The sequence below is a fragment of the Cetorhinus maximus genome, chromosome 18 (assembly GCF_964194155.1).
Source record: "Cetorhinus maximus chromosome 18, sCetMax3.hap1.1, whole genome shotgun sequence".
In the NCBI taxonomy this organism is placed as follows: domain Eukaryota; kingdom Metazoa; phylum Chordata; class Chondrichthyes; order Lamniformes; family Cetorhinidae; genus Cetorhinus; species Cetorhinus maximus.
In genome coordinates this window covers 48650692-48678028 of record NC_135896.1, presented here as the reverse complement: position 1 = coordinate 48678028, position 27337 = coordinate 48650692, and the positions used below count along the sequence as shown (strand labels likewise).

General features: G+C 40.0%; 1 protein-coding gene across 1 annotated transcript in view; it reads left to right on the top strand.

Moving 5' to 3' along the window:
- LOC144693572 (TATA box-binding protein-like 2) overlaps nt 1-18860 on the top strand; it is a 54913-nt gene extending 36053 nt beyond the window's left edge. The window contains exons 6-7 of the mRNA XM_078563414.1: nt 17544-17638; nt 18750-18860. Coding sequence (XP_078419540.1) covers nt 17544-17638; nt 18750-18826 — 172 coding nt within the window. The 3' untranslated portion in view covers nt 18827-18860. The remainder of the gene's footprint in view (nt 1-17543; nt 17639-18749) is intronic.
- The last annotated feature ends 8477 nt before the right edge of the window (nt 18861-27337 follow it).

Below are 27337 nucleotides of genomic sequence, written 5' to 3'. Positions count from 1 at the left end.
AGTGCATTAGGAGCATCCCTAATAGCAAATAACAAGAATAGAATTCCCCTTTCCCAATCCTGGGGATAGCCCTGACCATATGCCCTCATCAGTTTTTAAAGTTTGATGCCATCTTTCCTTGTGACTCAGAGTGGTAAGCTGTTGACCTAAACTGTTTTAACCCCAAACTGCTCATTACTTCCTTAAACAGCTGTGACATGAAATTTGAACACTGATCTGATTGTATTTCTTTAGGTAAACCATATCTTGTAAAAAAAAAAATTTAGTCAACTCTTCCACAATTTTATTTGTAATATTTCTCAAAGGTATCACTTTAGGAAACCTTGTAGACACATCCATTATTGTCAGTAAGTAGTGATTCCCACTTTTAATCTTGGGGTGGAGTCCCACAGAATCAATAATGACCCTAGTAAAAGGTTCTTCAAATGCTGGAATTTGAATTAAAGGTGCTGGCTTAATCACTGATTGTGGTTTCCCTATCACCTGGCACGTGTGAATTTGACTACATTATATCATTTTGAAGCATGAAGTTAATTTATTTCTGTACTTGTGATAACTTTGCTGGATTTAATCTATAAGGATGTTGCCTTATCAAAGATGAAACTTCTACACAACATCATGTATAGTTAAATTTGTCCTCCGCAACTTATTCCCACAAAAAGCTTTGTGTGACTGTAATAGCTTCACTAAACTTCGCTGAAACAGAATTTGACTACATCTCTATGCAATCCAGGCCAGTGAAAATGTTTCTGTATTTTTGCCTGTGTCTTTCTAATTCCTAAATGTGCCCCCATTGGAATTTCATGAGCTATTCTCAGGATCTCATTTCTAAATCCAAATGGTATAAAAATCTGATGCACGCACTTCCAGCTTTCATTTGCTGAAACATGATACGGCCTCCATTTTCTCATTAAAACAATACCCTTATGGTAATAACATTCTGGAATACATTCCGCCTCTGTTTCCGAGTAAGCTGTCTGATATAAATGTCTTATTTGCATATCCTTTTTCTGTAACTCTACCCACTGCTTTGAGCTAAATACCTCCACTGCATTATCTTCCATTCTTTCTTCCTGAACAATGTTAACAAAAACAGTGTCAGCTAATTGGACTTCCACACATTCTCCCTGGTTTTTAAAACTTCCTGTTCTTCCTGTTTCAACCTGTGAGCCTGTGATCTTGTTATCACACAATTTGGAAACAATCCAGGATGCTCTTTCTACAACACTTCTGTTGAAAACACCTCCATAGACTGCTCAACTACCAATGGCATCACCCACATCTGGGACCCAGCTAAATCATTACCCAATATAAATTGAATCCCTGCAATGGGCAATTTTCCACTCCTCCAACAATCACTTCACCAGTTTTCCACTTACTTTAAATTTACCTTCCACAATGGAATAGGTTTATCATCTCCATGAACCCCACTTATTATCACCTGTTCCTGCAATACTCCCTCTGAACAACAAATATCACTATCCCACAACATTAAGGATTGACTAGCCCCTGTGTGTCTCAAAATTTTAACACCTTTACCTACTCCACCCTGTACACATGGAAAGACTTCCCCTTTACATACAAAACCTTTAAACATTTCTGCAACCTGCTCCTCAGAACTTCCTTCGGTAAATTGTGAACACATCTCACTTCTTTATCAATGATTCTTCCTGTTTTATCTGTACACAAACCAATGACTTTCCCTGTGCCTGAACCTCAGTACCCACAGTACTTTTACTTCCAGAACTTTTCTGTACCCCAATAATCCCAACAGGTTTTCCCTGTAATATGCAACACACTGACTTCATGTGCCCAACTTTATTACAATGAAAACACCTCAATTTTCAAATGTCACTTCTAACCTCAGCACCTTCCTTTTTATTCGGAGAAAAAACTTCCTGGGAATTTCCACCTACTCCTTCTCTTCCATGACTACCTACCTTCCTTTCACCTTCGCATTTCCTATCTTTCTCTGTTTTAAAAGGGTGATGAGAAAAAGGTTTAGATCTATGAACTAACTCATAATCATCAGCTATCTCTGCTGCTTGTCTTGTCATTTCAAACCTCTGTTCCTCCACATGCATTCTCACTACCAAAGGAATTGAATCTTTAAATTCTTCCAAAAGAATTACTTCTCTAAGAGCTGCATATGTTGTCTCTATCTTTAATGCCTATATCCACCGGTCAAAATTACTTTGTTGTACTCTCTCAAACTCAATATAAGTTTGCCAAGGCTGTTCCTCATATTCCTAAATTTCTGCTTGTATGCCTCAGGAACCAACTCATGCACTCAAAATAGCCTTTTTTTTACAACATCATAGTTCACCGACATTTCTTCTGACAGTGAAGCACAAACTTTGCGTGCTCTACCCACCAACCTAGATTGTAACAACAATGTCCAGTTTTCCTGTGGCCATTTCATCTGTTTAGCTATCTCTCAACTGAAATAAAGAATCCTTCAACATATCTTTCCTCAAACTTTGGAAGAGCTTGTACAAATTTAAACATCTCCCCACTGGGTTCTGATCCGGAAATGGGTCCTTCCACTTCTTCTGGTTTCTCTTTTTTTAACTGCCAGCATTTTAAGCTGGAATTCTGTCTTTTTTTCTCTTTCCTCATTTTCTAACCTTGCCATTTCTAATTCCCTTTTCTGTTTTATTTTTCTCTCCTGCCTTTCTGTTGTTCCCTTTGAAATGTTTGTTCCATTTCCTTTTCCTCCAATTCAATCTTTTTCATTTGCAACTGAATTTGAGCCCATTCCAATGACCCACCCCTTGGAGAACTTGGTCTCTCGGGAATTCATTCCAATTTCAAATGCTTTGCTAAACTTTCAATTATGTCTGATTTCTTTATCCATGCAGGTTATCCTAATTGTAATTCATCTGCCAATTCCATTAACTTACTTTTTGTAAACCAACCAAAGCTAACTAAAGTTTAAACTTCAACTCACAGACAAATCTTAGCAACTGCCAAAGCCTTATTGCAGTCTCACTACTTTTTTTTAAAAAAAACTCATACCAACTCCTGAATTTAAAGTGCTTCTCATACTTTTAAGATTCACCAACTCTAAACCAATCAAATAATTTCAAATATATCCGCAAAGAGCCCCCAATTTTATTATGGCACAGTAGATGGTAAATGCTGAGCTGCTCAAATCCCAGAGGGAAACTTGAAACAGCTGCCACAACTGTTTTGCAATTTGTATTTTTATTTTGAGCTGCATGTCCTGAATTCAGAAGTAACAAGACTACCACAACTTTGGAGGTTTTAGAAAACTAAATTAAACATTTATTAACAAAAGAAAAGCTTTTAAGCACATACTATAATAACTCCTAAAACCCCTAACTAATCTGACTCCAAGTTACACCTCTGTTAAGGCAAATGTAAAAACAAATAGATTTAAACAGACCCGGGCAAAGCACACAACACCATGGACTGTGATATTCAAAGTGAGTTTTCTTAGTTTCGGTTCCTGTAGACAGCAACTTGATGCACTGAGGCTGGAGGCTTTACACACTTGCGATAGATCTTAGAATGCCTTCTCCCTTACACACAACTTTATACATGTTTCTCCCTTTTAATGCAATTTCCATTGTTCCTATATGTTTTTGCAACTTTACTTTTCTCATAGTACTAATTCTATGAAAGAATTATCAGTAACCTTTGGGGAAAAATAAATACACTTAGCCAGAAGAAGCTAAGCCAGTGTAACATCTTACCATTTCTCTGAAATTCAAACTACTCTGGTTTATCTAGAAATGCAATTTTCCTTATAGCTCACATTCCAAAACTTCAGCCATGTTTACATATTTAGCATTTCAAACCCAGCTTCCCTTTGGATAACTCAAAGCCTCCAGACCAGCTGTCTCCAATTCAATTAAATCGCACGTGTGCACCCCTCTCACAGTCTATCCAAGCCCTATTATTAACCTACCTTTACAATAAATCACAATATTATGAAAAATATTATATTGTCATGACACTGACAATATTGGCTACATTAAATTTTTTATATTATGGGAAAGGTACAGTTCCAAAGACATATGGAAAAATGGAATTTACATATTAAAGAGAGAAGCATATATAAAGGAGAAGGAAAGGCTATGTCATGGCCATGTAAGATCTAACAGGAGTGTGTGAAACAGCCTTGAAGAAGTCTCCAGCCATTTGTGCGTAAGTCTGTTGTGTCCAGTGACTAAAGTTGGAGAAAGCCATCTGGAATTCCACTGTCAAGTGGATACTGTGTTAAATTGCTGGTTTCTTTTAAATCTAAAATATATTTTGGACGGTTGCCTAAATTGGGGGTGTGTAACTGGGAGTCAGGTTAATTAGGAATTTTAGGATTTGTTATTGTAGTAAGTAACTGTAGTCTTATGTAAGTGCTTGAAATATTTTATTAATATTTTAAAGGTCTTGGTGGACTCATTACTTCTGAATTCAGTGCACACATCTCACAATAAATACAAATTGCAAAACCGTTGTGATAGCATGGCCAAATTTCCCTTGTGGATTTGGTCTGCCTGGCACACATCATCTGCCACGTCATAACACCAAATGATTTGGCTGTTTTTTTGTTGTTACTATCCATGGTTTATTTATTTTAAAATCAGCTTCTGTTGCTGCCAAGGGCTGCATTGAGGCAAGTTTTACACTCAATTATTCCAAGTAAAATATAACATACAAAAATATATATTTGCTAATTGTTTTGTATGAATCAGTGACAACTTTTAACTGTATTTGAAATAGATGAAGAATTTATGAACTTTTTAAAGCTTGTAGGTTGTTAGGGGATTCTTGTTTTTATTTGCGTAGGCCCAATTCAGATACCAAAGAATAACTTCCATTTTGATCCTGACGCAGGAGCTTCCCTTCGACTTCCATAACAGGGTTTTCTCCATTGTGTCTCAATATACTTTTGTAACAGATTTGTTTCCCTAATGTTTGATTACATTTAGTGAGTTATCTTATTAATGTATTCCTTGAAACATGACTTGTGTATATATAGTGCATTTATCACAAAATATCCTAAGGCACTTTACAAAGCATAATTAGACAATCGACACCAACTCGATGGAAGGGACATTAGGAAGGATGACTAAAAGCTTGGTCAATTGTTGGGTTTTATGGAGGGAAGTGAAGGGAGAGAGCCTGTGTTGTACCAGCAATGTTTAGCACAGATGGTTGACTTAGCTCCAATTTTTCATCTCACAGGTATCTCATTTGAACAACCTCAACCTCACAAAAGCCCCTCTTACTTCCCCCTGTGGACGAGATGTGTCTGCCGCAAGGCTGACTCCTAGTCCAGGGTGCTGAGTGACAGATTGGTGTAGGCTGGAAGCCATCATCCCACACTCTGTATTCAATTTCTATAATGATGAGCTTACTTTAGATATGAAATTGAAGCTATGGTTGATGAACTTGACATGAGTGTTAATTATTGGAGATTATCTCAATTTGTTATAAGGTAAATAATGTAAAATTGCATTATGACATTATCAGAGTTCTTTGCCTGTATAATTTTAACAAGCCTGAACTTGGTCAACTGTTTTGAATATAATTATATCATTTATCTTTCATTTTATCTCTGATTGCAAATATAGGCGAAACTTAATATTAGAGATCTTGCTGATTTTACATGAGGATGCTAGGTGTTAACTTTTTGTCCCACATAAACACAGGATAAAGTTTATTTTTAATAATGTGCCCGCATGTTTGCACTTTACTTCCCTAAACATATTTACATGTTTGTCTTATACCTCTCCCCCAACAAGCAACAATCTGCTTTAACAGCTTAACAGAAACAGCCACTTTCTTATAATAATTGAGGTCTCATTCATCTTTTATTTACATCATCCAGGGTTCTGTTCTTTTTGAAAGTCTTTCTGAGCTGCTTACTTGCGCAATCTAGATCTGCATAAAGCAAACTGCAATTAAATGCTCCTTTGTCTTTTTAAGAACCTCCAGAACAAAACCAGTTTGTCTAGATCCCCAGCTCAATTCCACATTCATCTGTATGCAATATATTGTACATTGCTATCAGCAATACATTTTTATCAATGATTTGTACACAACTACATTACAATCAATTACTTGCTTATTCGGCTAGAAGATTATGATGATGATGATAAAAATAATTTGAGAGATCAACACGTGCCATCACTAATGTGCAAACCAGACAGCAATTTCAGGGGGTTAAGATATATGCCCTGTTTTACTCCAGAACATGCTGGTTGATTTATGCCACTCTTAGATTTTGCTTCACACAAATAGCATGTTGCCCTTAGCCTTCCTGCATTTTTTAAGAACTGATTAATAGGCAAATAACGTGCAAATTCAAAGTCTTAGCACTGTTTAAGTTTAGTAATTTAAAGTATTTTTGATAATGTGATAATTGATCATGGTTATCGATCAACCTGTCTGGTCTAGAACAATTTAAATTGCAGAGTTTCATTTCTTCAGATAGTGACTTGTTGGAAATCTTAAAATTGTCAAATTTTCAAGGTTTACATTTTTAGTTGTCTTTTTTCTCTCTCAACCCAATCTTTCTTTCCCCCTCTATCTATCTTTTTGTCCATGATTTAGCTCTAATGACTGAGAAAGGTGGTGAATTACTCTGTTTATTTGTCCTTTAAATCTCATTGGTTAAGGAGATGCATTACTGATCTCACCATTCACCATGATGGTTCCACATGTCCTGTTACCCTTGCCATGCCATTATCTGCTTACACTTCAGCAAGTTCGGGAACAAACACTTTTTGAGAGGAAAGAAAACGTGTAACTCACAACGCACAGGATATGTACTGCTCCAGCAAGTTCTGGTCCAAATATTTCAGACCACAGGGGCATAAATTACACCTTTTTAATTCAGCGAGTCTGAAGTTTCTCTTATATGAAATAATGAATTCATTAGACTTCTGATTAATACCAATCAAATCAAATCAACTGCTTATTAGAAAACTCAAGGATGACAAAAGGCCCAAGGTGCACATGATGTTTCAAAGCTCTCTTGACTAGTAACAGCTGATTTTACATTAGCCTTACAAGGACTTTTGCTTGTTGTTTCCCAACACTGGATTCTTTCACTCAGTAACATCCCCAATGTAAACTTGCTGAATTTGTCAAGCCTGGCCATCAGGAATAGCGAGGTTTTATTTTTTAAAAATGCTCTAAAAGTGCTTCAACATTCAAGTGGTGGGACTGGCATTGGAGAGAAGAGAGATTTTGAAGGGTTATTTAATAAGTCATGAGAACTGCATTTGGCCTGTAGGCCATATATTGAGTATTGCTGTTTTAAACTTCCACAACATCAATGTGTTCTTATTTTGTTGTTGAAGTCTACATTGTTTTTCTGAACATAAATACAAACTAAATGTAATGTCATTTAAATGCCTGTAATCAGTACTCTATATCACCAACTTTGTTACTTTGAATTTGTTACTGATTATCTAGCTATTGGAGGTGAATCTTACCACAATAATAAGGATGGAAGGAGTGAGAAATGAACCTGTCTTTTGTATATCTATAAACAAGACTCAGTGGGAATGTTTTTTACCTCTTGCATTGCTGTCAATTCAATACAGTACCTGTATCCTTCTACTTGTTGAATATTTTGAAACCATCAGGCAAATTTAATCATTCCACTAGATGGCAGTCTAATTTGTATGTAACAACTAAGCCAAAAAAGTCATGCTACGTTTAGTTGAGTTTTCTTTTGCTTCATGAAATCATAAAATCATAAAAGGGTGTAAAGATAAGCCCATCAATTACAGGCTAGTCGGTTTAATCTCAGTGATGGTGAAATTTCTAGAAAAAATAATTCAGGACAAAATCAATAGTTGCTTGGGCAAATGCAGATTAATTAAGGAAAGCCAGCATAGATTTGCTAAGGGCAAATTGTGTTTAACTGACAAGCTGGAGTTTTTAAATGAAGTGAGAGCTTTGATGGGGGTTATGTTATGTTATTGATGTGATGTACATGTACTTCCAAAAGGCATTTAATAAAGCGCCACACAACAGACTTGTCAGCAAAGTTATAACTCATGGAATAAAAGGGACATTAGTGACATGGATACAAAATTGGCTGAGTGACAGGAAATATATGGTTAATGTATGCTTTTCAGGCTGAAGGAAGGTTTGTAGTGGAGTTCCCCAGGTGGTATTAGGAATTTTGCTCTTTCTGCTATACATTAATGACCTAGACATTATACAGGGCGCAACTTCAAAATTAACATGATACAAGATTTGGAAACATTGCAAACAGTGAGGAGGATAGTGTAGAACTTCAAAAGAACATAGATAATTTGGTGGAATAGGTCAATAAGTAGCAGATGAAATTTAATGCAGAGAAGTGTGAAATGGTTCATTTTGGTAAGAAGAACGCAGAGAGAAGATATAAAATAAAGAGTACAATTCTAAAAGAGCAGAGGAACCTGGGTAATTATTTGTGTAAACGCCATTGAAGGTGGCAGGGCAGGTTGAGAAAGCAGTTCAATTCATAAAGCATACAGCATCCTAGGCTTTATTAATCACAGAATTGTTATAGGGGCTTAGTGTACAAAAGCAAGAAGGTGTTAGGTTAAACTTGTATCGAACACTGGTTTGGCCTCAACTGGAGTATTGTGTACAGTTCTGGGTGCCACATTTCAGGAAAGATATGAAGGCATTAGAGAGAATGTTTCCACAGATGAGGAGCTTCAGTTACAAAGGTTGGAAAGCTTAGGCAGTTTTCCTTGGCGAAGTGAAGGTTGAGAGATTTGATAGAGATCTACAAAATTATGAGGGGTCTGGATAGGGAAAAATTGTTCCCACTGGTGGAAGGATCAAAAACAAGAGGGCACAGATTTAAGATAATTGGCAAAAGAAACAATGGAAACATAAGCTTTTTCACGCAGTTGGGATCTGGGATGCACTGCCTAAGAGTATGGTGGAGGCAGATTCAATCGAGGCATTTAAGAGGGAATTGGATTACTATCTGCAAAGGAAGAATGAGCAGGATTATGGAGCGAAGGCCAGGGAGTGGCACAAGGTACATTGCTCCCTTGGAGAGTGAGTGCAGATACGACAGGCCGAATGGCCTCTTGTACTATAACTGCTCTGTGATGTTACCTGACATCTGTATTTAACACAGAACTTCTTCATACACACTCCATTGTTCGCCACTAATTTTAAAAGCTTGAGTTGTATCATCTTCATGTGTAAGCAGGTTTTGCTTCTTTAGCCTTTCTTCATAAATTGTTGATAAATTCATTATTTTTCAATCAGTAAAGTTCTTATCATTTGAATTAAGTAACAAATAATATAACACAGTGGGAATTTAGTACTCTCAATTTGTGATTAATAACTAATTTGCAGTAGCAACTTTGAATAAAGAATGGGCTGTATGAGAGATCTGATGTCATTCTTGTTATGCTTAAGCAGTTTCCCTCTTTTTCTAATTAGTTACCAGGAAAGCCAGCATGGATTTATTGAAGACAAATAGTGTTTAACTAATATGCTGGAGTGTTTTGATAAGATAATAGAGGGTCGATGAGAGTAATGCTGTTGATGTGGTGTACATGGACTTCCAAAAGACATTTGATAATGTACTGCACAATAGACTTGAGCAAAGTTAGAACTCATCAATAAAAGGGGCAGCAGTAACATGGATACAAAATTGCCTGAGTGACAGAAAACAGTGGTGGTTAATGGATGTTTTTCACACTGGAGGCAGGTTTGTAGTGGAGTTCCCCAGAATCGCACAGAGTGCATCAAAGTGTAATCTCATGAATCTTATTTAGAATGTTACCTCCTTGGATCTATTGCTGGACTTATGGATCTACTTATGCACTTGAACTCTTTGCTTTGTCAACTGATGCCATATGATGCAATTACACTCGATGTTTGAATTTGCACAGGCAAGGTACCTCTCTGCTTTAATCATCCTTAATATACAATTGTTTTGTAATTACTGTATTTTTAGTACTAATGTCCATTACTATGGATTTCTCTATCAACGCAGCGTTTGTAAGTCAGGGAGGTGGTGGCGTAGTGGTAATGTCACCAGAGGCCCAGCTAATGCTCTGGGAACATGGGTTCAAATCCCATCACTGGTGGAATTCAAATTCAGTTAATAAATCCTGGAATTAAAAAGCTAGTCTCAGTAATAGTGACCATGAAACCTGTCAATTGTCGTAAAAACCCATCTGGTTCACTAATGTCCTTGAAAGAATGAAATCTGCTGTCCTTACCTGGTCAGCTGACATTCCATGGTTCATTGGCAAAGAAGTTATTATGTTCTATAGTGTATTCAAACTTTGTAACCCATTCTTAACCAAGTATTTTGGCACTGTTTCAGTCCTCTTGAAAACAAAAAGATAGTGTTAATTGATTTTTACTAGGGTTGTTTTCCTTAGAGCAGAGAAGGCTGAGGGGGTACCTGATAGAGGTATACAAAATTATGAGGGGCATAGATAAGGTAGATAGGAAGAAACTTTTCCCCTTAGCGGAGGTGTCAATAACCAGGGGCATAGGTTTAAGGTAAGGGGCAGGAGGTTTAGAGGAGATTTGAGGAAAGATTTTTTCACCGAGAGGGTGGTTGGAATCTGGAACACGCTGCCTGAGGGGGTGATAGAGGCAGAAACCCTCACAACATTTAAGAATTATTTAGATGAGCATTTGAAATGCCATAGCATACAGGATAATGGGCCAAGTGCTGGAAAATGGGATAGGTGCTTGATGGCCGTCACAGACACGATGGGCCGAAGGGCCTGTTTCTGTGTTGTGTAACTCTATGTGACTCCAGACCCACAGTAAGTCACTCAATTGTATTAAAACCACTACACAGCCTGAAAAAACGATCATCTGACATCGACCTAGGCACTGGACAATGGCAAACCCAGCCCTGTTTACCGTGTAAAGTTCTCCTCTGGGGCCTTGTCTCACACTGCTTGGAGAAAGCACTGAGAGTGATAAGGGCACAGAACATATTCTGAGGGGGTGGGGGGGGAACTTCAATGTCCATCACCAAGAGTGGTTCGGTAGCACCACTGCTGATCGAGCTGGCTGAGTCTGAAAGGACATAGCTTCTAGACTGGGTCTGCGGCAAGTGATGAGGTAACCAAAAAGAGGGACTACTACTTGATCTCGACCTCGCAAATCTACCTGTCACAGATGCATCTGTCCATGACAGTATTTGTAGGAGTCACCACTGCACAGTCCTTGTGTGGAGACGAATTCCCGACTTCACATTGAGTCATGTTGTGTGGCACTACCGCTGTGCTAAATGAGATAGATTTCGAACAGATCTGGCAACTCAAAACAAGGCATCCAGGAGGCACTGTGGGCCATCAGCAGCAGCAGAATTGTAGACAGATTTGTATTCCGAGCAGAGCTGGGAGTTAAAAGAATGTGAGAAGGAGCAAGGCTGAGAGCGGAGCCAGAGAGTTAAGAGTGCGAGAAGGGACGAGACTGAGATAAACACAGTAAATTATAGTATATATAAGAATTATTCTAAATTAAAATAATAATTAAAATAAATTATTAAATACTGTAGTAAATGCTTTATATAAAGTATAAGGTACGTCAGTGCAGCTCGGCCATGTGGAATGTGCATCTTGCGGGATGTAGGCAGTCATGCAGGCACAAAGTGCCCTCGATGACTACATCTACAGGAAGAGTCACCAGCTGCAGAAAATTGAGCTCAGAGTTGCGGATTTTGAGCGGCGGCTGGAGTCACTGGTGCATCTGCAAGGCTGAGGATTACATGGATAGCACGTTTAGAGAGGTGGTCACACCACAGCTAAGAAGTACACAGGCAGAGAGGGAATGGGTGACTGCCAGAGTATCTAAGAGAAACAGGCTGGTAATGCAGGAATCCCCGTCTAACCGCTTTTCCATTTTGGATATTGGTGAGCGCGATGGTTCCTCAGAGGACTGTAGCAAGAGCCATGTCAATGGCACCACAGGTGGCTCAGCTGCACAGGAGGGGAGGAGGAAGAGTGCAAGTGCTATAGTAGTAGGGGATTCCATAGTTCAGGGAGCAGACAGGCGTTTCTGTGGCCGCAGGCATGACTCCAGGATGTATGTTGCCTCCCTGGTGCCAGGGTCAAGGATGTCACAGAGCAGCTGCAGGAATTCTTTTAGGGGAGGGGTGAACAGCCAGAGGTCGTGGTCCATGCTGGGACCAATGACATAGGTAGAAAAGGGATGAGGCCCTCAAAGCAGATTTTAGGAAGTTAAGGGAATTAAAAAGCGGGACCTCCAGAGCAGTAATCTCAGGATTACTCCCAGTGCCACGTGCTAGTGAGCATAAAAATAGGAAGACTGAGCAATTCAACACGTGGCTGGAGAAATGGAGTGGGAGGGAGTTACAATGTACAGCACCATTCACGATTGCACAGATACTGAAGCTGTCTGTTCCCATATTCAGAAAGACCTGGACAATATCCAGGCTTGGGCTGACACATGGCAAGTAACATTCACACCACACAAGTGTCAGGCAATGACCTTCTCCAACAAGACAGAATCCAACCATCTCTCCTTGATGCTCAATGGCATTACCATCACTGAATCCCCCACCATCGATATCCTGGGGGTTACCATTAACCAGAAACTGAAATGGATTAGCCATATAAATACTGTCAGAGGCTGGGAATTTTGCAGAGAGTAACTGATCTCCCCCAGAGCCTGTCCACCACCTACAAAGCATATGTCAGGAGGGGTGATGGAATTCCCTTCAATTGCCTGGATGAGTACAACTCCAAAAGCATGCAAGAAGCTCAACACCATCCAGGGCAAAGCAGCCCACTTGATCAGCAACCTATCTGTCTCTTCAAAATCCACTCCCTGCACCATTGACGCACAGTAGCGGTAGTGGGTACCATCTACAAGATGCATTGCAGCAACTGGCCAAGGCTCCTTAGACAGCACCTTCCAAACTCATGACCTCTGCCACATAGAAGGACAAGGGCAGCAGATGTATGGGAACACCACCGCCTACAAGTTCCCCTCCAAGCCACTCTCCATCCTGACTTGGAAATATATCACCGTTCCTTCCGTGTCGCTGGGTCAAGATCCTGGAACTCCCTCCCTAATAGCACTGAGTAGACCCACACCACATGGACTGCAGCGGTTCAAGAAGTCAGCTCACCACCACCTTCTCAAGAGCAATTAGGGATGGGCAATAAATGCTGGCCTAGCCAGCAATGTCCATATCCCATGAAAGAATTTTTCAAAACCCATCCCGTTGGTAAGTATTTGTAGATGTATTGGGGGACTTTATCCTAGTAGATACTTGTATAATTAATATTTGTGAAGGAAAAGGAGGGGGTGGATTTGTGGAATGTATTCAGGAGAACTTCCTTGATCATTATGTTCTTGGTCCAACCAGGAAGAAGGCATTGCTGGATCTGGTGCTGGGGAATGAGGTGGGCCAAGTGGCTGTGGGGAACACTTGGTAAGACAGATCATTGTACCATTACGTTTAGATTAGTATTGGAAAAGAGCAAGGAATAGTCTGAGGTAGAACTTCTAAATTGAAAGAGGGCTAACCACAATGGCTTGAGAGAGGATCCAGCCATAGTAAAATGGGACCAAAGATTTTTCCGTTACAGTTTTTTTTCCTGTCAATGGGTCATGAAGAGGAGATATTTTGGGTGCAGTCTAGGTACATTCCAACAAGGGTGAAAGGTGGGGGAGCTAAAGCCATAGCTCCTTGGATGATGATGGAGATAAAGAATTTGATGAAACAAAGGGTGTAGGATGTATATCAAGTGAATTCTTCAAGCGAGAACCAGGCTAAATATAATTGGTTGAGAGGGTAAGCGTTGGGGAAAAATAAGACTAGCAAAGAGCGAATATGAGAATAGAATGGCAGTTGACATAACAGGGGACCCAAAGATATTCTGCCAGCCTCTATGGTAAACAAGTAGTAAGAGGTAGGGTGGGTCCTTTTAGGGACCAAGAGGATGAATGTACTTAGAAGTCCAAGGCTAGGATACTTAATGGAGATTTTGTATCGGTGTTTACTTTGTATTGATGCTTACTAAGGAAGAGGACGCCAGAAAAACATCAGAAACAAAGATGGTGGCAATAATGAATGGGGTGGGAATTGATGGGCAGGATGCTCTGAAAAGGCTGGCTATTGTGGATAAGCTGCCTGGTCAGGATGGCTTGCACCCCAGGTTGCTAAAAGAAGTGGGGATGGAAGTGGCGGAAGGGCTTGCTGTAATCTTCCAGTCTTCCCTAGGTACAGATGAGGCGCCAGAAGATTGGACAATGGCAAATGATAACACCTTTATTTATGAATGGGTACAGTAATGTTCCGAGTAACTACAGGCCTGCCACTTTAACATCAGTGTTTCTAAAACCTTACCTACCAATCAGGGAAAATATCAACAGGCACTTTGAGGAGTTTGAATTAATTAAGGAAAGCCAGCATTAATTTGTAAAAGGCAGATGGTGCTTGACTAATCTAAGTTAATTTTTGATGAAGTAATACAGGAGTGATGAAGGGAATGCAATGGATGTTGTCTATATGGATTTTATAAAAGCATTTGACAAAGTATCACATAAAAGGCTTGGTTTGAGGCTGTTAGAATAGGAGGGTCAGTGTCCGCTGAGATAAAAAATTGGCTTAAGGACGGAGAACAGTAAGTTTTGGTAAATGATTGATTTCAGATTGGAGGTTGGTAGACCACTGTGCTTCCCAAGGACCAGTGCTATGATCGCTGTGTTTGTTTTTGCTTATAAATTACTTGTCTATATGAATACAGAGTAAAATCTCCAACATTTGCTGATGATACCAAACTGGAAGGTGTGGCAAACAGTGAGGATGATGCCAACCAACTGCAACAGGACAGACTACCAGAATGGGCAGATGAGTGGTAGATAGATTTTAATGCAGAGAAGTGTGAGGTGATGCATTTTGGAAGGAAGGATAGGGAGAGGCAGTTCAGATGTAATGGCACTGTTCTAAGGAGTGTGCATGGACAGAAGGATCTTGAGGCTTAGTTGCATAGATATTTGAGGGTGGTGGGACATATTGAGAGAGTAGTTAGCAAAGCATATGCAATCTTGGATTTCAAGGAAGTATTGAGTATAACGGCAAGGAACTTATGCTGAACCTTTATAAAGCTCTAGTTATGCCACAACTAGAATGTTGCGCCCAGTGCTGGTCACCACACTTTAGGAAGGATGAGAGGGCCCTTGAGAGGATGAAGACGAGATTTACCAGAATGGTTCCCGGGATGAGGGAACTTAGCTACAAGTTAAGTTGGAAAAGCTGGAGTTGTTTTCCTTGGAGCAAAGGAAATTGAGGGGAAATTTGATAGAGGAGTTAATGATTATGACAGGTTTTGATAAGGTCGACAAAGAAAAGCTGTTCCCATTTGCTTAACATACAAGGGCTAGCTGGATTGCTCAACAGAGAGCCAACATGGACTCAGTGGATTGAATGGCTGCATTCTGTGCTGTAATGACTAACGTGTCCTGTTTTTGCACCTAACTTTGTATTAATATATTTACAATTTTAGCAGTGACATTGTTGGTTAAATGGGATCTCCATTGCTAAAAATAATTTTACGTGATGAGCTAGAATTTTTAAAAATATTGTTTAGGCATATTTTAACAAGCAAGAGGATCTGTAAATAGTCTAATGCTAAGTATCAATCAAGACATTTAAGATATTAAATCAATTTTTTGGTGGTCTTTGGTTGAATTAAACATCCAGGTTTAAAACAAATTACGTAAGCACTTTATTTTTGCTTGCACTAATGCATAAAATTTCAACAGGTGAGATTCTGGATTTATTGAATTCTGTGATCACCTTGGCTCAGTAATGGTGCTGTTACTATTGAGTCACAAGGTTGTGGATTCAAATTCCATGCAAGAAACTTAAGCGCATAACCTAAGTTGGTACGTATTTCTGTTTCGTTCTAAGAGAGTGATGCGCTCAAGTCTGCTCAGGTAAATGTAAAATATCCCAGGGTGCTAACTGAAGATCAGGTGTGTTCTCCCTGTCTCTGCTCAACATTTGTCCCACAAACAGCACTACCAAAATGATGTAACTTGTCATTTATTTAATTGCTCTTTGTGGGCAATGTTTCTGCACTTCAAATTAACGATTGATTTTGAAGCATTTTGGGGTATCCTAAGGATGTTTAAGGCATATACCAATGCAAGCTTGTTCCTTACCAACACTCACTGTCTATGTCACATACAAATAATGGGCATTTGAATGAAATACCAGAGGATGGCAAGTCCCAATGTAACAGTGCAAATTCATGCTGCATCATTATCAAGTGAGATGGGAAGTAAAAGTGTGTCATTTTAGGAAGTATTTTTAAATAGATTCTTTCTCCAGTTGTATTTAATTCTCCATTAGATACCTAAACATTTCTCAATGTAATTATTGCATATGCATAATATTTAATCAATGCTGGGCTTTTGCGTTCTCATGTTGTGCTTGGATTGGCTTGGCCTTAATAATTTCTAAATTGTTTAATGTCCCTGAGCTTTATTCAGGGCAGAGCCAAGTAACATCATACCCATTGGCTAAGTAGCAATATGCAGTTTTGGCACTCATGCTGGCCTGGACAGAAATTGCATGGATGAATACAAATGTATGTCAGATATGTGTTTTTACAAAGCATTTTGAATGACAGTTCTGGCAATGGGTATATGCGAACTTGTATGTTCGAAGTGTTGGTGATTGCAATCTTACATGGAGTATTCTGGTCACTTAATGGGCTGTGGTTACTTTATTTAATCCACTTTTATACTGTTAGATCAGTGGTTTCTGCTCCTTTTTATTTTTGCCAAATACTTTCTTCCCATTGGCCATCCGTTGTTTACATTGCACAACTATTGGGACATGGGTTACATATAGCTGTTGAAATGACCTTTTCAGGTAAAGTCTGTCCAACATCGTTTACAGCTAGAGGTTTTCTCACACATCTGTTTACACCCATGCATATTTATCGAATTTTCTCATCCCAATTTTAAATTAATTATCTTTCGCTTGTTCAGTAGCAATATATTATTATTCACTATTTGCCAACTGAATGAACACAGTGATGAGCTCAAGGACTCTGCCATCATGATCATCAAGCATTGTATAAAAGTGACAGAGACTTGTCCTTCAATTTTTTGATTTTAGAAGTCACAATGCATTGGCTGTTCTCCACATCAGGACATAGATCTTTCTGGTGTTTCCAGAGCACTGAGCATTGATGGGATGTGAAGGCAAGGTGAAACAAAATATTTGCATGTTACAGCATGGCAAATTTGAAAATGCTGTAACTATGGTGGTGATCTATGGTCAGCCACTGAGGTGACTTCAGAAAAGCATTTTACTTTTAAGACAAAGTTCATATTTTTTATTACCAATGTATTTGAGAATAAAGCCATTGTCAGATAATCCAGTTAACATGTATCAATGCAGGAATGTTCAAACTATTATCAACTTGTTGCTAAATAGATGGGTCTCAGTTTAGACCCAAGGAGTGTTAAAAATTTAAGATCTCCCCATATTTACACTTTTTAATGCAGCTATTTTTCACTTCCAGTTACGAACCAGAACTGTTCCCAGGTCTTATTTACAGAATGGTCAAACCAAGAATTGTTCTGCTTATATTTGTTTCCGGCAAGGTTGTTTTGACAGGTAAAACAAATCTGGTTCATGTATGTTTTATATTGGTCTATTGCATTTTTGGGAGCATCACGGATCAGTATCTAATTTGAATTGTGTACTTTCAGTGAAGCTTATATGAATTGTCCAAATTGTACTATTCACCAGAAGAAAGTATTTTTGTTCAAACTCATTTGCTCTTTGTCATTTGGAGGGGAGGCAATAAATAGCTGTAACTAAATGATATAAGTACCTTTTACAGCCTTGTACCTGCAAAAAATAATCAATGAAATTTTCTCATTGATCCATTTCAATAATATATTAATCAGCTTCATTTTTAAAACTTTTCTGTAATCTAATTACTCACGGTTCCTTTCTGATTCAATCCAAGTGTATAGAAATCAGTTTTTAGATGAATTTGTATTTATGCAATTGAGCTATAATAGGTATATATTTTTGGTGTTCTAAATTCTGTATAATGGGTATTGACAAAGAAAATACAAGACTAATTTAGGATTATAGATCATTCATTTTACACAGATATAGTGAATTATGCAGTTATGAAATGACTATATATTCCAACAGCACAAATCCTTTCAGTAATTGATGCAGACATGCTCTCCCCAAATTTTTATATAAGTAACTGTTTAGGCAAAATAGCCGCACCATATCTAATTTAAGCTCTGTATGGATGTTTAATTCCTAAGACTGCTTCAATGAACTGAAATATTATTTTAAAAGTAATAGTGAGAGAACCAAATCATGCTTAGAATGGAAATTAGCTTTTTTAATATATATATTATAGGATGTGTGTGTATGAATATATATGTATTTTGTTTGACTCAAAATTTTCACGTTCCTTCCCCTCTTTTGCTTGTCATTTATGATGAGCTCCTAAGTTTTTGTTTGTAATAAAACACTTACTTTCACTGCTAATAACACTATCACTGCACGTTTGCACAAAAGATGCATGCTCTGAAGGATCAGATTTTGGCACCAGCACAGAAATTAGCAAAATCTTACCTGAAAGGATGGTATTTTACTGTCATGGATTCTGTTCAAGTTGTTTTAATATCTGACACCTCAACAGAAACACCACGTAGCACTCAGGACAAAAAATTTAAAATGTTTGTTTATTCTGTAGGTGCCAAAGTACGTTCGGAGATCTATGAAGCATTTGAGAACATCTATCCCATTTTAAAGGGCTTTAAGAAGGCATAGTGGCAAAACCAGAATCCTTTCATAGACATTCTTATACCTCTACACAAGAACTGATATCAATGTTGATGAGCGCATATGAAAGGAATCACTTCCCTGGGACCACACCTGATGCTGCAATTCACCAAATCATAAAATAACTATTGAAGAAGATAGGTTTTATGGATCACTTTAATTCATCCAACCAAAAGACTCTGCAGTTCTCCCCATCCTAAGTAATTCCAATCATTCCTTATTGGAAGAACTGGTGTCAGTCCTAAATTTTCTTTTTGGTAGTTTGAACCTGCCAACTATCCTACTCTTGCAGTTTAATTTGAATTTACTTTATATTTATATTAATTTCTATCCTGTAAACCTGCTATAAAGATCAGCACGCAGTTGCCCCCTTTCAAGGCTGAAAAGCCTCAAGTTTCTGCTCTTTTTTTCCTCACCATATTACATTATTTTACCTACTGATATTTATCTAGGTCTTATTTTATTTCTGAGTTGCCCTTCTTAAGGTGAGATCTTCAAATGTAAGCAATTAGCAGTGAGTTTCTATTTCAAAATGATATAAATTAGAAACAGTAGTAATCCCAATGTCATACTCTGAAGCAGCACATTCAACACTCTCTGTTTAAGCTGTTTAAATGTTCTTTTGTAGATTAAAAGATCTAATTATGAAACAATGCATTTTTTGGCTGATTTCAGTATGTTTGGGGGGATATTTAATGTTTTGAATGTGTATTGAACTGTATTTGTATGGCTTTGAGAATTAAGGATAGTGATTAGATGAAATTTGTAATTTGAAGGAATCTGTTGCAGAAAAGAAATTAGTAAGTATTCTAGAATTGCATCTTGTTTCAAATTGTTCTTTAATCAACTTAACTTATTTTGTGTTGTTGCAATATTTCGTAGGCCAAATGTCAAAATGCTGGCAAAGTAAGACTTATCTATTGATTTAATTGGAAATTTCAAACAAGTTGAAATTCCTTTAATCTGCCTTTCCTTACCTGGCCACCCAGTTTGCTCCTGTCCAGGCAAATCATACTTGCAGCCTAATCATACTTTTAGTCAATACCTCTGTCCATCATGCACCACTTTATGCAGAGCATGTTTCTGTAAATGGCCAGTCTCATGACATCAGAAAAGTCTTCTAAAGAGGCTCCCTGACCACTTTACCTTCACAATGAATAGTTGAAGCGTACAAACTAGGAAGGTCCCAAATTCAATCCCCAGTCCAGGTTGAGTTAACTGTCCAAACCAGACTTGTAAGGGTATTACAACAGGCTACAATACCTTTGGATTTGTTGTAGTTCTGTGTGTGAAAATTGATTTAATGCATCACTACCGTCATTGGGGCATCGTAATGACTCGACAGAGCAGACAGGTTTCAACAAAAAACAGATAAATTTTATTACAGAGAACTTTCCAGGTGCTTCATGCTCAATCAGGATTCTTGTCAGGAAGCCCTGACCCCCGCATTGCCCGTGCTTAGGGGACATTGGCGGGAGCCTCCCAGAACATCACGTGACCTCTGATAGACAGCAGGAGAGGCTATACCTTCACTTACTACATTTCCTCCTCCTTTAGTTTTTTTATAATTTCTATTTACAGGGAAACATTTGAATATCCAACAACATATAAATATTTACAACTTCATGTGATTAAAGATCAAGTCTCTGAGGTGCTCTCCTTGTACGGCTAGAGTGGTATAGCTCTACCACTTGAGGTTCCTCAACAGGATCGATGGAATGTGGAACTGCAGCATGAGACACATCATTAGAAAGTGGCAGTTCTGGGCTTGGCAACTCTACAGAGACATCAGGCATGTCTATCCTAGGTCAATCTGTCACCTTAGAAATTGACGGTTCGACATTAATCGCAGGCGGGATAGTTGATTTTTGGACTGTCTGTCGAGCACAGATATGATCTACAAACGTTTCTATCTTCCACTTGTACTTGTAAAGATCATGGACCAGTCTGAGATAATGGTTCCAGGAGCCCAACAAGGTTCACTTCCGAAATTTTGCATGAATACCATGTCACCTACACTGCGAGTTTTGCTGTGTATATTGTGGTTCAATTTTTGATTACTCTGAATCTGCTCTACCTTCCCCTCTAATTTTGGAAACACTGGGCTTAGCCGTGTACATGGCTTCGTTTCATCAATAATTCAGACGGTGATGAATCTGTGGTTGAATGTGGAAACATATGATAACTGAGAAGAAAGCGGGAAATCCAGATTCTAAAGTACCTTCTGATAACCTTTTCATACCTGACTTGAAAGTTCTATGGCTCTTCAATGAGGGATGATAAGGGGTTGTTTTAACACGTCTGATTCCATTGAGATTCATGAATTTCTGAAATCCTGTGCTGGTAAAGGCTGTACCATTATCAGAAATGACCGTTTCAGTTAGGCCATGTATGCTAAAACAGTGACGCTGCTTGATGATGACGATTTGACTTTGCATACATCCATCCATTTAGTATGTGCATCTACAATCAACAAAAACATGGTACCTAAGAATGGTCCTACACAATTGATATGTAGTCTAACCCAGGGTCGACCAGGCCACTCCCACAGATGCAGAGGAGCTGAAACAGGCAACTTCTGTTGTTGCTGACAATGGAGACGGTGCTTGACCACGCTTTCAATGTAACTGTCAATGCCTGGCTGCCAGACATAGCTTTGCGCAAGCATTTTCATATTGATATGCTTGGATGTGTACTGTGAAGCTCTGTCAAGAGTGGTTCTCTACCTTGTGATGGGATGACAACTCTTGATCTCCACAACAAAATTCCATCGTGACAGCTTAACTGTATTTCTAGCGTGGAATGATCTCAAATCTTCTATAGGTGAATTTGACCACCCTTGCAAAACAGAGTCTGACTTTTGACAAAATTAGATCTCTGTTTGTCCAACTTCTAAATTGCTTCGCGCACACAGGTGAAGAATCCAAGAAATTCAGTAAAAACACAACTTCTTGTGGAACAGGAGCATGTACAATGCTATCTGGTAATGGGAGATGGCTGAATGCGTCCGCATTTGCAATGTGTAAGCCTGACGGTGCATGAAGGGTATACTCATACGCAGATAGTATCAGAGCCCAACGTTGTATTCTTGATGATGCTATTAGTGGAATGGCCTTATCCTCACTGAATAAACCCATTAATGGTTTATGGTCCAGCACAATGGTGAAATGTAGGTACTGGTGGGATTTCTTCACTCCGAAAAACTACCGATTAAACCTTTTTCTAGCTGGGATGAACCCTTCTTGGATGTGGAGAGGGTTCTCAAGACTGCCAATGGACCTTTCTGATCCATTTTCCATTCTGTGATAACATGGCTCCTACACCATAAAGAGAGGCATTACATGTTAATACCAACTCGATGGGTTGTAGTGCACCAATAAACACAATGAATACAACAGTTCCTTTACTTTCACAAAGGCTTCATCCTGTTGTGAATTCCACGACCAATGGTGATTTTTTTTTAACAAGTGTAATGGTACCAACACAATTGATAAGTTAGGCAAGAAAAAGCAAGTTGATCATACACAGGTAGGATTTGAGTTTGGTTACATTGGATGGTGAGTGTGTATCGTTTATTGCCCAAACTTTCTCTTCTACCAGATCAAAACCCATGGCGTCCACCCTGAGACCCAGGTAAGTAACTTCTGGCGCTTTAAATGTGCATTTTTCTTCTTTAACCATGTGCCGGCTTCCGTGATCCTTCTTAGCACCTCCTCCAGGTTGGCCAAGTGTTCAGTCTCAGTTGAGGTAGCATCTAGGTATACTACCACTCGCGGAAGTCCTTGCATAAGATTCTCCATTGTTCCCTGGAAGATGGTGCATGCAGACACTACTCCAAAGGGTAGGCGAGTGTACTGATAAAGACCCTTGTATGTGTTAATAGTCACCTATTCTCTTGATGTGCTATCCAGTTCTAATTGTTGGTAGGCATGCCTTATATCCGATTTTGTTTAGGACTTGTCTTTAGCCAGCTTTGCATATGTCATCTATCCTTGTAATGAGATATTTGTCTAGTTTTGTTGCCTTATTTATAGTCCACACATTTGTGTATAGTTTGGTCAGGGCCAACCACTGGAACTATGAGTGCTGCCCATTCCGACAATTGGACAGGTTGGATGATGCCCAGTTTTTCTAACTGGCACAGTTCTGCATCCTTCAACGCATAAGGCACAGGGCTGGCCTTCAAGAAATGTGGTGTCACCTGAGGATCCACATATATGTTGGCCTGCACGCCTTTTAACTTCCCAACTTCATCCTGAAATACCATGTCGTATTTTCTTAGCAGTTCAGGAACTCCTCCTGTTTTCAGGTGAAATATCTCAGACCAGTCAAGCTTGATCTTCTGTAACCAGTCTCGGCCTAAAAGACTGGGTCCTCCTCCTTTCACTATTATCCTAGGCAGCTGGGCTGTCTGTTGCCTATAAGACACTGGTACTGTGGCGATGCCCTTTCCCTGAATAGATTCTCCAGCGTATGTCTTTGATTTAGCGGTTGTCCTCTCCAGGTTTATTGGCCGTCTACCTTCATTAAGTTATTTGACAGTGTGCTCTCCCACCACTGTAGTTGAGGCACCTGTATCCATCTCCATTATTAATGGCTTCTCGTTAACTTGGATTGTGAGTGATAGGTTTGGTTTTTACAGCGGTTACGATATACATTGAATAAATGCTGGTGTCGGTAGCTTCAGGTTCTGCTGTATTTTTAAAAATTCAATCATGTTGGGTTTGCTGCTTAATTTGATGCGCACACTGTAACAAGGTGAGGTGCAGCATTGGAGCTATTTTATCCTTGTTGCTAAATGTAATGACTCAACGGAGCGGTCAGCTTTCAACGAGAAACAGATAAACTTTATGCCAGAGGACTTTTCTGCTGCTACATGCTCGATCAGGGCTCTTGTTAGAAGGCCCCATCCACTGATTGCCTGCACTTAGGGCTTATTTGTCAGAGCCTCCCAGAACATCACGTGACCCCTGATAGACAGCAGGAGAGGCTGTACCTTCAGTTACTGCAAGCATCCTGTTCACATGTGCTGACTATGGCCACTCTAACAAGGGCAAGGCCTTCAAATTAAGTCAACGTGAGAAAATCGGCAATGAAAGAAATATTTTGTTGTATGTAATGATCAACTGTCTGTTAAAGATGTAAATGCTGTTGATGTAAATTGTATTTAGTAGGTCAAGTGCCTAGTTTAACTTTGAGATTTGCTATAAACCCTATGTTATAGACAGGACAAAACGTTACCTCCAATGTATATTAAAGTATGCTCTCTTATTGGAACTAATATCCAAGCAATCATGGTTACAATATGTAATAAGTAATGCTTATGATTGGTATAAGTGACCAGCTAGCTTCGCCCGTCATTTGTACGCTTTTCATTGAGAACTGTCGGCGTGACACTAGTCGTCTCAATTTCTCTGCTCCTCTCACCCACTCTAACCTGTGTCTCTCTGAACTTGCTGCACTCCGTTCTCTCAGGTCCAACCCTGACACTGTCATCAAACCCGCTGACATTGGGTGGTGCTGTTGTTGTCTGGCACTCTGACCTCAACCTCGCAGAGGCTGAGCGTCAACTCGCAGACACTTCCTCCTACCTCCCCCTGGACCATGACCCCACCACTGAACATCAAGCCATTGTTTCCAGGACTGTTACTGACCTCATCTCCTCTGGAGATCTTCCTTCCACATCTTCCAACCTGATAGTCTCCCAACCTCGGATGGCCAACTTCTACTTCCTACCCAAAATCCACAAACAGGACTGTCCCAGCAGACCGATCGTGTCAGCCTGTTCCTGCCCCACGGAACTCATTTCTTGCTATCTTGACTCCATTCTCGCTCCCCTTGTCCAGTCCCTTTCCACCTTCATCCGTGATTCCTCTGACACCCTACATCATATCAACAATTTCCAGTTCCCTGGCCCCAACCGCCTCCTCTTCACCATGGACGTCCAATCCCTCTAAACCTCCATCCCCCACCGGGATGGTCTGATGGCTCTCCGCTTCTTCCTCGAACAGAGGCCCGAACAATCCCCATCCACCACTACTCTCTCCGTCTGGCTGAACTTGTTCTCACACTGAACAATTTCTCCTTAAACTCCTTTCACTTCCTCCAAATAAAAAGTGTGGCTATGGGTACCCACATGGGCCCCAACTATGCCTGTCTCTTTATGGGGTATGTGGAACATTCCTTGTTCCAGTCCTACTCCGGCCCCCTCCTACAACTCTTTCTCCGGTACATCGATGATTACTTCAGTGCTGCTTCATGCTCTTGTCTGGACCTGGAAAAATTTATTAATTTTGCTTCCAATTTCCATCCCTCCATCATTTTCACATGGTCCATCTTTGACACTTCCCTTCCCTTCCTTGACCTCCCTGTCTCAATTTCTGGTGATAGACTGTCCACCAATATCCATTACAAGCCTACCGACTCCTACAGCTACCTCGACTACAGCTCCTCACACCCCGCTTCCTGTAAGGACTCCATCCCATTCTCTCAGTTCCTTCGCCTCCGTCGCATCTGTTCTGATGATGCCACTTTCAAAAACAGTTCCTCTGACATGTCTTCCTTCTTCCTTAACCGATATTTTCCACTCACGGTGGTTGACAGGGCCCTCAACCGTGTCCGGCCCATCTCCCGCGCATCCGCCCTCACACCTTCCTCTCCCTCCCAGAAACATGATAGGGACCCCCTTGTCCTCACTTATCACCCCACCAGCCTCCGCATTCAAAGGATCATCCTCCGCCATTTCCGTCAACTCCAGCATGATGCCACCACCAAACACATCTTCCCTTCACCCTCCCTGGCGGCATTCCGTAGGGATCGTTCCCTCCGGTAACCCTGGTCCACTCCTCCATCACCCCTTACACCTCAACCCCCACCTATGGCACCTCCCCATGCCCACGCAGAAGATGCAAAACCTGCCCCTTCACTTCCTCTCTCCTCACCGTCCAAGGGCCCAAACGCTCCTTTCAAGTGAAGCAGCATTTCACTTGCATTTCCCCTAACTTAGTCTACTGCATTCATTGCTCCCAATGCGGTCTCCTCTACATTGGAGAGACCAAACGCAAACTGGCGACTGCTTTGCAGAACACCTGCGGTCTGTCCACAAGAAAGACCCAAACCTCCCTGTCGCTTGCTATTTTAACACTCCACCCTGCTCTCTTGCCCACATGTCTGTCCTTGGCTTGTTGCATTGTTCCAGTGAAGCCCAACGCAAACTGGAGGAACAGCACCTCATCTTCCGACTAGGCACTTTACAGCCTTCTGGACTGAATATTGAATTCAACAACTTTAGATCTTAAACTCCCTCCCCCATCCCCACCCCCTTTCCGTTTCTTCCCCCTCCCTTTTGTTTTTTCCAATAATTTATATAGATTTTTCTTTTCCCACCTATTTCCATTATTTTTAAATCTATAACTGTAATACCCTGTCAGTCTTTCCACCCCACCCCCACTAGAGCTGTACCTTGAGTGTCCTGCCATCCATTCTTAATTAGCACATTTTCTTAGATAATATCACCACCTTCAACACCTCTTTGTTCTTTTGTCTGTGACATCTTTTGATTATCTGCTCCTATCACTGCTTGCTTGTCCCTACAACCACCCCACCCAACTTCTCTTCCCCCCCCCCTTAAACCAGCTTATATTTCACCCCTCTCCTAACTTTACTCAGTTCTGCTGAAGGGTCATGAGGACTCGAAACGTCAACTCTTTTCTTCTCCGCTAATGCTGCCAGACCTGAGTTTTTCCAGGTAATTCTGTTTTTGTTTTGTTTTGGATTTCCAGCATCTGCAGTAGTTTTTTGTTTCTATCTGTACCTTGCTTGTCCTGCTTTCTACCCTCAATTAGCACATTCCTTAGATAATATCACCACCTTCAACACCTCTTTGCCCTTTTGTCTGTGACATCTTTTGGTTATCTCCACCTATCACTGTCCCTCTATTCAGCTCTACCTGTCCCACCCCCTCTTAAACCCCCTTAAACTTATTTCACCTCTCTTCTATTCTTACTTAGTTCTGTTGAAGGGTCATTCGGACTCGAAACGTTAACTGTGTCCCTCTCCGCAGATGCTGCCAGACCTGCTGAGTTTTTCCAGGTATTTTTGTTTTTGTTTTGGATTTCCAGCATCCGCAGTTTTTTGCTTTTATATTTGTACGCTTGGAGTTAGTTTTATTAAAGTGTAGGTTTGTATTTTAGTTACATATTTACCATTGACCAGAAACTAAACTGGACAAGCGTGATTTTATTTCACATTCTATTTTTTAAACCTGTAATTGGGTTTTATATTTGCTCTGTGTATAATTCACAACTTTAAATGTCAAAAGCTCCATCAGTTAGCAGTGCCCCCCTCGGGCTTTTCAGGCTACAATCGCGGGGGAAGGGGAGCGGGAGATTATATTCCATGGTAGAGTACGTGAATTCACTTTTATCACAACAGTACAAAATCCCCCATTCCAGCCCCCGCTGATGATACTTGCGTTATGCTGCGGGAGGGAAGGGTAGG